This window comes from Odontomachus brunneus, unplaced genomic scaffold (assembly GCF_010583005.1).
Source record: "Odontomachus brunneus isolate Ranch 3 - 2012 unplaced genomic scaffold, Obru_v1 Obru_scaffold_155, whole genome shotgun sequence".
NCBI lineage: Eukaryota > Metazoa > Arthropoda > Insecta > Hymenoptera > Formicidae > Odontomachus > Odontomachus brunneus.
In genome coordinates this window covers 90,601-103,141 of record NW_022639605.1, presented here as the reverse complement: position 1 = coordinate 103,141, position 12,541 = coordinate 90,601, and the positions used below count along the sequence as shown (strand labels likewise).

The 12,541-nt window shown below is 29.1% G+C and overlaps 1 protein-coding gene across 3 annotated transcripts in view; it reads right to left on the bottom strand.

The window, feature by feature from the left end:
* Positions 1–654: 654 nt before the first annotated feature.
* LOC116850776 (alpha-aminoadipic semialdehyde synthase, mitochondrial) overlaps positions 655–12,541 on the bottom strand; it is a 43,980-nt gene continuing 32,093 nt past the window's right edge. For all 3 annotated transcript variants that reach the window (XM_032829421.1, XM_032829419.1, XM_032829420.1), the window contains 6 exons: positions 9,269–9,632; positions 6,921–7,243; positions 6,585–6,834; positions 4,844–5,107; positions 4,336–4,717; positions 655–3,262 (listed from right to left, as the gene is read on the bottom strand). In XM_032829421.1, the coding sequence (XP_032685312.1) occupies positions 3,147–3,262; positions 4,336–4,717; positions 4,844–5,107; positions 6,585–6,834; positions 6,921–7,243; positions 9,269–9,632 (1,699 nt within the window). In that variant the 3' untranslated portion in view covers positions 655–3,146. The remainder of the gene's footprint in view (positions 3,263–4,335; positions 4,718–4,843; positions 5,108–6,584; positions 6,835–6,920; positions 7,244–9,268; positions 9,633–12,541) is intronic.

The window sequence follows — 12,541 nt, the reverse complement described above, 5'->3', positions numbered from 1 at the left end:
TCAATGATTCTTAGTATGATATTTCTATAAGGGAAGAATACATTATATAAGCATGAATTGTAAGAACATCGTTGGAGTTATCAGGATCACCTCATGCGTGCTTGATCGTCAGGTTAAGCAACAGTTTAATGCGGTCAGGACATGGATGTGACCAGTAGTATACTGCTTGGGATCGAAATTATCGCTGGAGGATTTCACGAAAGTTTGGAGTGTATTTGACAATCTTCGATACGTAGTAGTTTATGAAACATGAGAAAACTAGGAATATATAAGTATATTTTGTTAAATATTATGATTTTCTCACAGCAATATCATTGTGATTTTCACCATTATATTGTGATGCATTTGCCGCGGACATTTTAATATTACTGTAATATCTTAGTAATATTCCAGCATTATTTCTGTTATATTCCCTGGTAATATTGCAATGAAAATATAATATTGCTGTGATATTTCTGCGATATTACGTGCTGTGTGGATTAGGCAACTCAAAAATTCAGAAAATTCTGAAATATTGTGTGCAGAGTAGTTTATCCATCACACAAAATTATTTTTTGTTCGCGCGGAATTACTATTGATATGATATCTTTTATTTCAAGTACATTGCAACTAGCTGCTCTATCAAAGGCCAAAATTAAATAAACGATATTATATAAAAATAATAATTTCTTTATTTATACTTTGTTTTTAATTGTCCGAAGTTTTATGTACATTTCTTTATATACCATAAAAATATTTGACTAGTTCTAGGTTAACAATTTACTATTATCATTATTATTATTATTGTTGTTACATAATAGCTCTTATTTCAATAGTTGCTGCTGTACTGATACTGATGAATTATATTCTATTTGCCTTTGACGCTAGCTTGATCTGGCGCAGCCAATGCGGTATAAGATAAATACGTGCGGAGCACGTATACTGAGACGTTTTTATTTATATTTAAAAAATGGTTTTTCAAAACATAATTATAATATACATTGTCGTTTTCAGCGTAAAATGCTCTTTAATTTCTGTTATATAAAAATTAAAAAAATTTTTTAAATAGGGGTGTGATTGGGGGTATACAATAAATAAACATTTAAAAAAATTTTTTATTATAATTCTAAAATACTTTTGAAATTATTCAATTTTCATTTTGGAAAATTGAATTCTATCTCTTATAGTTTCGACGATATTCGTTTCAGAAGAAAAGAACCGATTTTTTCAAAGGGGTATTTCACCCCCTAAAACTGTAATTCCGCACGAAAAGAAAATAGTTTTGTGTTACGGATGAATTACTCTACTTGCGCACAAAATTTCAGAATTTTTTGAATTTTTGAGTTACCTAAGATCGATTTATCCAACCTCTTGTTAAGTTAACAGTTAAATCTTATGTCTGTTTCTACCTAATTTGAAGGAGAAACAAAGACAGACGTATGAGTTAACTGTTAGTTAGCTTAGCAAGAGGTTGGAAAAACCGGCCCCTAATATTCCTTGTTAGATCAGATAATGTAAGTTACAGTCTAATCTAGTGTGGTAATTATTAGCAGAATCAGTTCTGTCAGTTTTGTTGTAACTTCCTCGTTAAGTTAAGGAATATACAGAGCAATAACTAACTATTTATTGAACTATTAATTAAAGAAGATTTATATATGACTGTGCAATAATGCACCAATCATCTTTAATTAATAATTAAGAATCTGTGATTATGTGTAAAATAATAGACCTTTTCGTTCAGTTTGATTTATTATACAAGCACACAGTGGCAAACTTCACCAGCACAGCTCATTTACCGTTTGATAGATGTACACTGTATAACGTGTGATCATTGACCAATCTTCTTTAATTAATAGCTCAAAATTTGATATGGTAGTTTGAAAAATAATAGAAAATTTTTTTGTTCGAATTGATGTGTTCTATTTGCATACTATGGCTCCGTCGTCTGTTACTGAACAGCTTGTATATAAATATATATAATATATTTAAGTGTTTATTTTAAGTATTGATCAATCCTAACAAAAATTCAGTCCTTAAGCTATCTCGATAATTTCTCTTCTTACAGTCTGTTTTAAGAGTTAAAATAAAATATTTAATATTTCAAAAATCATTTTGGTATGTGCGAACTTATGATATACAGGGTATATCTCATTTTAAATAACCCATTGAAATTTCTTGAAAATTAAAAATTCTAACTAAAAATTCCATCAAAAAATATTTCAAACAAAATTTGTACGATATATTTCAAGGGGCACATCTTACGATGTCACTCATTTGACTTTCAATGACCTTGTTAGAATCACACGAAGGTCTCTCTCTCTCTCTCTCTCTCAACTTGATATTTTTAAATACTATCACATAGTTTTATTATGTAAATCGACTCCTCTGATCATTCTGCATATCGAAGTATTAGAATTAAATTAAATTTCGAAAAATTAATATATTTTCAAGATATTTTATATTTTATTCTTACAATTTTAGATATAAAATATAAAATGTCTCATAAACTATTCATTTTTCGACAATTTCACTATAATATTTTTGTAAGTAAAATAATGACAGAAGTCGATCAGCGATACTAATTTTAATATACTGGTGCAATAATGAATTTGCAAAGTGCAACGAAATTTTGTTTAAGGTTTCTCTACATTTTTTTATAACAATCGATTTTGTCCATCATTCTATGTATAAAAGAGATAAAATGAGTTTGCCAAAAAGTGAATATATACATATATTTTTTTACAAAATATTTTATACTTAAAAGTATAAGAATAAAGTGTAAAATATTTCGAAAAATATTCATTTTTCGACGTTTTAACTCTAGTATTCTTATACGCAGAATCATTGAGGAACCAATTTATGTTTAAAAAATAAGGTTATGCTATTTAAAAATATCAAGTTAACCTTGATGTGATGTCATTGAAAATCAAATGAGTCACATCATAAGACAACTTCCTTGAAACCGTACAAATTCTTTTTTAAACATTTTTTTATGAAACCTTTGGGTTTCAAGATATGTTAATGGATCATTTAAAATGGAATACTCTATAGATTGTATTGAAAGACGTTATATTTCATATATTTAACATCGATATCTTTTTAGATGCCTTGAATGTAAGAAGTATATTATGTACAGACGATTATTATAATAATGCGTGGTGGATGAATCACAACCATTTGGAAGTTTCAAAGGACTCTACGCCTTCGGCTCTCAGTCGGTGAAGGATAGGCCGATATATATCGGGCGTGAAGGGTAACACCATTCCTCGCTGTTGAATTTCGCCTAAACAAAATAAAATTATAATAATAGATATGAAATAACAAGAGAGAATTATATAAGTATTCACACGATCCATACACCAAGACATTATGGATTAAGAATATATTACTGATATCTCAAAAATATTGTAAAAGTTTTGAAAAAATTACAGATTAATCTATTTTGCATCTAACAATGGTTACAAACAATTTAACATTGATTCAAAGCTTAGGTAAAATCTGTCCAAAATTCTTACGAAAAAATATGTTAAAATAAAAGGATATATTTATAAAATGAATCGCGTTTATAACCATCTAAATACATTTGTGATATACACGGGAAATTTTCTTTTTGCTCTAACAATCAATAAATTACCGTAAAATTAACGTATATGCAACTTTCTCATTTAATCTATTTTCCTCATTTTTCCTAATTTAACCTTTTCTCATATTTTTATTATGTTAATTTTGTGACTATTAATTAACTGTTAGAGAAAAATTATAGTTTTTAGAATATTTTACAAAAATACTGAATTAATTATATACTTTTTTATTGACGCATTATTTTATTTTAACATACTTCACAAGAATTTTGAATGTTTTCTTGCTTCTAATTTTTTAAGTCAAGATGATCAAGTTTCTCGCTGTAGCGAGAAAACAGGAGACATAACAAATTAAATAAATAATCCCAAATAGACATATTTTGGTATATTGTCTACTTAATGACTAGCACAAGTACACAAAAATATGTCATTTCACAAGAATTTTATCAATAAAAAAAGACTTCTGATGCTATGATATTTGCGGCAATGTTGGAACGGTATTTGAACGACATGAAAATTGCTGCTTATTTTCACGGAAACAGAACACAACTAATGCAGAATTATTGTAGTAATAAATAAATATTTTGATTACAATTATTAATAAATGTATACTATATACAACTTCTTAATGATAAGCATATTTGCAATTTCTTAATGATAAACACATTGTGTTGTTTACAATAGCATCGCAAAGTATAAATGAAATATTTGTATATTATGCTCAGCATTTCTACCTATCTGGAAATACGAAAGAAATCATAATAGAACTACGAACCATCCAGGATCATTTTGGCTGCAATAGCAGCAGGATAGCCGACAGTTCGCGCCATCGCTGAATGTCCTGCAGCGTCTCCGTAAAGCACCAGATTAATTCCTCTGGATTCTCTTTTGTTGTCCTGCCATCGTATGCCTATTTCGTGTCTCAATATCACAAGATCGCGCTCGTTTTTCTCGTAATACAGTTTCTTAGACAAATAATGCGTGAGAGTGTCAAGTGGAGTGTTCAGCTTTAAGACCAGGTCTTCTTCCAGGAGACCTAAATCCTCAATAGCTTTCACTCGCTCCCACGAATTTACTCTTTCTGCCAGTTTCTGCTTCAGATTCTCGTAGAAGATGTTGTCGTTCGCCAGACCGAGCAAATTGCATAGTAACAATCGCTGGAATTAAAGTAAAAAGTAATCAGAAAGAATTGCTCCTTCGAGTGTCAAATATGAGAATTATACATTGTGAATATAACATTTTCGATGACAATATTATGTACAGAAGATTTTAAAGTGATATACCCAGGTAATATCTGGTCCGTTAGGATGTAGACTCGGGTGCGGATCAGGATCAATCAGACCGAGCAACTGTAGGCCCAATATGGTGTCCGTAAATCCCTTAAATCTGAGCGTACCCCGCAACACGGTACTCGCATTGTGTATACCGTAATATTCTCTGTATATAGTGCTATTGCGATTTGGGAAACCTTCCAAAGCGAAGCCAGGAAGAAAGTCCAACTCCTGCACAGCAGACATAAGATCGCCACCCCCGGCAATTTCTACTTCCTAATTAATAAAGAAAATTTATATAAGCAACTGTCTTATGTATACACATATAAATATTTATCTTGAACCAAATAAAAGATATCTAATGGACGGAAAAAAAAAATGTTCGTAAGGCACTTGATTATTCTCTACGATCATTTTAATTTATAGCCATAGTAACAGAAAAATATATGCTCGAAAGTTTTGCAAAATACGTTGAAATAAATTGACACATTTACAAAATGACATTTACAATCAATAGAGCAGATTTGTAAAATATATTCAGAACTTTCCTTTTGCTCTGACAATCAATAAATAACCGTAAAATTAACGCGACATGCTATTTATCTTTTTAACCTGTTTTTTTTTTCATAATTCTGTAAAATTAATATTATGACACCGTAATAATAATAATAACAACAACAAAAACGTAAAAATATAGATTATAGAAGATAGATTTTTGAATATATTAACATTATTTAATACGCCAAATCTGTGACCTCATGAATCCGATTTATGTTGATAGGAAACATGTGAATCCAGTTTAGAACTTGAAAACGTGTAAAGATGTCCTATGCTTTTTTAGATATCTTTAAAATATCCCTTATAGAAATATCATACTAAGAATCATTGATAATTACTTATTATCCAGTATTTTTAATACGGATAATAAGTAATTATCAATGATTCTTAGTATGATATTTCTATAAGGGATTTTTAAGAAATCTTTTAGAAATTTATGCTGTCTGGATCTGTATCTTTTTATTTCAACATATTTTGCAAAAATTTCGGGCGTATATCTTTTCATTTCTGACGTTATCAATGAAATATTTCGCAACGAGTAACTGGCCGAATCCAAATTTTAATCTTAGTTTCGACCTTAATATTCCATTTAACAATTACTTTAATATTCTGTAATCTATATCAAACTGATTTGTGATTTTATCTTGTAACCTATAATTTTACTGAAAGATATCCTTGAAAATATATAAAATATATAAAATATATCGAAAATATATAAAACATGTAAATCGCATTTTATATGTTTTCTGCTATTTAGAGAGATGCTAACCCAGATAGCACAGAGAATTCAAAAAGAATTCAATTCAACAATTCAATCGTATGTTCACCAATTCTGAGTTCATTTTCAGATGCAAAAAGAATTCTTTAGAGTTCAGTTCAGTGAAAAGAATTCTTTTTACCTCTAAAAATGAATTCAGAATTGGTGACATACGACTGAATTCTTTTTGAATTCTCTGTGCTGTCTGGGAAGTAAAACTTTTATATGTATTAAAAATATATTGATTCTTCAGAATATACAGATGTTAAAAAGTTCAACTTAAAAGTAAGATTAAAATAGCGACTTAGACAGTAGCAACATTATGAAATTCCTCAAAAACTTCTTAGACTTTTTTCTAAAATATTTTGAAAGTTTTATGTACAATATTTTAGACGTTACCGTCTAAAATGTCAAGAAAGATAACTTAATATAGCTAACTTGGCCTTCGTGAAGATATTTCGCCGGTGATAGGGTATTCAACAATGCGCCTCTTGGGGACCAACTGAATTTATATCTCAAAGGATTACAAGAAGACTCTGGCGCGGGCAAACCGCCACACCACGAGATGAAAGACTCTATCTTGCCACCCGCTTGTCTCACATCATCGAAACATTCGAGTGCTAAAAGATGATCGATGCCTGGATCCAAGCCGACTTCGTTTAATACGGTAACGTCAGCATCCTGAGCTCTACATTAACAGAAATATATATACATATATATATACATATATAATATATGTCACAGTTAGAAAAACACACTTGTTCCGATAATTACTCTTGATGCAATGCCTTAACGTTCTCATTCATGTAGCTGGCCGTCACTAGATGAGTGTGAGTTTCGATACATGCTTTAGCGACGACGTGGTGCAATGAATATGGCAGTAGAGACACGGCAACATTCGCCGATTTGATTACATCATGTAAAGTGTCCGGGCGATCGAGCACGTTCAAATAAACTGGCTCCACACCTGGAAATCGGTTAGCTAGTGCGTCTGTTTCGTCTTTCAATTGCGACGCCACCACCAGCTTTACATCCTTGTCTCTGTGCAAATACTCGACCAAGGGTGCAGAAACATATCCCGCACCGAGAACGACGACCTGTTAACATGTAATGCTATAAATAATTTGGCATGCATTCGCAACGAATTTGTGGCTAAACTCTTTGTATTATTAAATTATTATAGTATAGTATAAATAACGTAATCAATTATAAGCATATTAATCTTTTCAAGATAAATATATATATTTCAATTTAATTTTTAATGATGCCCCAGTGAAAAATATTCTCAAAATTTTCTCATATAATCCCTTAGAATTTTTACAAGAAGATTCTAGAATTCTTTCGTGGGGAGAAAAAGATTCTCAACTCTTTTCATGGAAATAGTGAAAAATATTTTATAGATACTTTGATAAAAAATTTAAAAAATTTACAATATTTCTCAATATTTTTCGAATCTTTCCATATTAATATGTTTGAGAATGTCTAAAATATTTTTATGGAATTTTTATAGAATACTCGTCAATTACAAACTTTATTTAAAGAATTAATTTTCCGTGAGATATGCATTTCGAACGATTACTAATAAAAAATTATATTGTAACCATTAACATATACATATATAAATAATTGTAAAAAAAATTATAAATAACTTTTAGACAAATTATTTTTTAATAGAAAATTAATATTAATTTCAAAAATAATTTTTGATAAATAGATTAAAAACACCCCACGTTGTACGTATACGTATTCGTCTATACACGTCTATACACAAGTAAAAATATATTTTATTTATAATTTCTCGTAACAATGGCGTAACCAGAAAAAAGTTTCGGGGGAGTTGTACTTTTTATTTTTGACGAACAAAAAAGGTCATTCAAAAAAATTTTTCTCACACTTAGCGTAACCCAGAAAATTAATTTCGGAGTGGGCTGCATCTCTCTCAGCCCCTCCCCTGGCTACGCCACTATCTCGTAATATAAAACAACGACAAAACTAAGTATGTAGCACATCTAACTATAAATAATTTATATAAATAATTAACAATTTCTAATAATTAACAATTCTATAATAATTAGTATATTTCTTTTAATAATAATAATAACATATATAGCGTGTTAACTTTTTTGTTACATTTATATATGTGTATATTCTTTAAAAATGAACGATTATCTGTGTAAAGTATATTTACCTACTATTCATAATATAGTTCATTTAATTTTATGAAAAACATATAAATATAACACACAAAATATCACATTTAATTTACTACAATTATATTTTTACCACAAATAATACTATAAAATGTCGTAGAATGTAACCATCATATTCACTATACATTACTTTCGAGAATATGCCATTGTAAAGCAATTAAAATAGTATCTTAATCGGCATAAGATCATTAAAGAATTTTTAAAGACAAGTTAAGTAATGTAAACATTTTTTAAAGTTTCATATTTCAAAAATTCAAAGAGGCTATTTTTCTTTTATAACAATCTGCTTTTTTCGTCAAAATTCTAAAACCTTTAAGACGTTTCTTCCCATTTTCTCTTTTTTCTTTTTTTTTTAGAATATTTTATGCTATTTTTCTTTTATAACAACCTGCTTTTTTCGTCAAAATTCTAAAACCTTTAAGACGTTTCTTCCCATTTTCTCTTTTTTCTTTTTTTTTTAGAATATTTTATGCTATTTTTCTTTTATAACAACCTGCTTTTTTCGTCAAAATTCTAAAACCTTTAAGACGTTTCTTCCCATTTTCTCTTTTTTCTTTTTTTTTTACAGTATTTTATACCCCAAGTTTAATACTAAACACTTATAACAAAATAAATATCTTTTATTTTTATCTATATTATGACTATATTCAAAGTGCATCTAAATTGGAGTGGTTCAAATGTAAAATATTGTCCGCTATTGTTTGTGTGAGTTTCAGAACTCACTCGTCTTGTCTGGAAAAATTTGTTTTTTTAATGAGGGAATTTTCCTATTGGGCAAAACGGATACGTTCTGAAACTCACATAAAATATAACGGATGATCTTTCTGTTCATGATCGTAGTATTATAAGTTTCTTTGTTATAGAGAAGACAAACTCCGAAAAGATTGATATAAATAAGGAAAATAATTTTACCGTTTTGCTTTGTGGCTCTCTGTTGTCAGCTTTGTGTTTGCTGCGTTGATTCAGCTGTCTGAGTTCTTGAATATACTCAAAACTAGGCGTCAACTGTCCATTGGAAGCAATAATGGCATCGTGCACGGCGGGATTGAAATTGTGATCTTCCAGTGGCTTTTTAGCATCAGACTGTATAATGTCCAAAGCATACGGATACAAAAGATTGCCAAAGAAGTCCGTTGATTCCTTTGGCAGTTGTGTGGGCATGTTGTCGATCGAACAAACCAGTACTCCGGGACCCTTAAAGGACTTCGTATCCTTATTGCGATCGGCGTCGTACAAGCAAAATGGTGTGTCGATCGTTGTGCACTCGTTCATGAATCTTGTGTTATAATACATAAAAAATTATAATGCATGTAAAATAATCGATTAGAACTAAAAGATAAAACAAATGGTGATCAATTTTTAGGACCAATTTTCTTATATTTCTCACTATTTATCTTATTCCTTTTAATTCCTAATTCTTGACGAATTTAATTATATGTGTGTGTATGTAAGAGCGCGCATGCGTGTATGCGTATGTGTATATAATAGAATATCTATCTATATTTCCTATTACCTACAAAACATGGAGGTCTTGAAGATTAAAATTTTCCATTAATTAAAAAATGTCTCATTATAGATATCTTTAAGATATTTCTAAAAATTATTTAAAAGGTATCTTTTAGAGAGAAATATCTTGAAAATATCTATAATGAGATATCTTTTAGATAACTGCAGAACCTTAATATTTTCTGAAATATTAATTAGACTCCTATAACATATCTTCATATATCTTTCAAACGTTTCAAGCATATCTTTCAGATATCTAAACACAGAAATGGGCAAAATAGGTGTCTGAACCTATTTGAAAAATGCAAAATAGTTGGAAGCAACCTATTTAAAAATATAAAATGTAAAATGGTTTCCAGAGATTCATTTAAAATAAGAAATGGAAAATAGGTATTTTGAAAATAGTTTTCAAAATAAAAATGGTTTTTCAATATATATGTTCTTATATTTATTACATATTATTTTTTATATAACTTCGAGTTATAAAAAAACATAATCTTCAGATTTTAATATATAAACATCATTTAAAAAAACATCATCTTCAGACTTTAAATATCATAGAATATTTTCATAGAGAAGTTATTATATATACAGGGTGTCCCATTTTAAAGTTTCTACTAAAATATCTTCTAATGGACGGAATTTTCGACAAAATGTTTCAGACAAAAGTTGTAGGGTTTCAGAAGATCTATTTAATCGCTGTATCAGTTTTGACCTTGAGTGGCGCCGCCAAGGTCAGGTCGAGATCAACTTTACTTTTTTAAATAGAAATATATATTTCTTATTACAAAATTTTATTTTGCGTAAAGAAACAAACAACTTTTGTTTGAAAAAATTTTTTATACAACCTTTATTTTCTAAGATATTTACGGCAATATTTACAAAATTATTTCAATAATTTAGAGATATTTATGGTAATATTTACAAAATTATTTCAATAATTTTTTACTCGAATTCTATCAACTTTACCGAAAAATAGCAAGAAATAAAAAAATGTTTATTTTCTTCTCATAGAGCTCTGAGATTTTTTTCAGAATTTTATATTAACTTTTTAGTACTGCATTTTCTTGCATTTTCTTGAAGTAGTAAAAAGTTAATTAACAAATTCCGAAAAAATTCTCAGAGCTCTATGAAAAGACAATAAACAATTTTTATCTCTTGCTATTTTTCGGTAAAGTTGATAGAATTCGAGTTAAAAATTATTAAATCCAATAATTTTGTAGATATCTCTGTAAATATCTTAAAAATAGAGGTTGTATAAAAAATTTTTCATATAAAAGTTGTTTGCTTCTTTACATAAAATAAAATTTTGTAATAAAAAAATGTTTCCATTTAAAAAAGCAAAATAAAAAATATCACAAAACGCCAAATTATAAAATATAGATTGCTTTAGAGCTAACGTCAGAGTCAGGACGTAGAATTTGGTGTATACTATGTACTGCAGTGGTGTCACTGTGGCAACTGCGTGATACACATTGGATACGTTCGGAAAGCGCGCAACTAACACTACGTCCAAAATTGCGTTCCAAAATTCGCTGCCAGTATTGAAAATATATAGTTCATATTAGGCAAGTTATACGTTATCAGCATTGACAGTAAATATCGAAACGCAGTTTTCGTATGGAGGATTCATGGCTCCTGCACTGGACGCGGCAAAGCTTGCCGCGCGACAGAAGTTTACACAGGTAGCCAATCAACGTACTGTTTTTTCGTAAGAACTTCTAATTTCTGAACGCATTCATTCTTAACGTCTTCTTCGACTATATCGATTATCAAAGAATATTTCGTTTAATTTTTTAGTTTATAAGAAAAAGTTTGCATTTTCATTTTTTATTTAAAAAGAAATAGAAAATGGGTAATGAAAACTATTTAAATGGAAATGTAAAATAACTTTTGAAAAATATATTTTAAATGCAAAATACAAAATAGCCATTTTACATTTTGCATTTCCATTTTAAATGTTTCTATTTCAAATAATGCCCATCTCTGTTTAAACAAATTTTTTACACATCTTAAAATGTCACATAAGATGTTTTCTATATTTCTTCCAAGGTTACATTCCAAAACGTCCTTTCCGAGGAAAATTTTACTCTTAAATGTATAGTGTAACATAAACTATAGATTTAAGAGTAAAATTTTCCTTCAAAAAGATGTTTTGGAGTGCAACCCAGATATCTTAAAGATATCTTAACATGTTGCATAAGATGTCTTTTAAATCTCCAAAAAATTTTTGTCCAAACGAGTTACAGAACAGATACTAAAATATATTCTCTAAAATGGGACACCCTATATATGTATATGTATGTGTTTGTGTGTGTGTGTGTGTGTGTGTGTGTGTGTGTGTGTGTGTGTGTGTGTGTGTGTGTGTGTGTGTGTGTGTACGTGTGCGTGTGCAAGTGTGTTTTTTACATAATTATACTTTTTATCATTAAAGGACCCCACACAAAACCTATGGAAAATGGTTTTCAGTCAAATTGACTGAAATTTCACTATGTTATAGTTTTCGTCATGCTGATAAAAAGTTATCATTGCACCAAGTCCCAAAAGTCAACATTTCCCAAGATATAAAGGATCAAAGTAGTAAAATATGGTCATCCGCAGTAGTAAGACGTATGTTATAAGTGATACATTAATATTTATTCACGAAATAAATAAAAATCGATTTTTACATATATATAT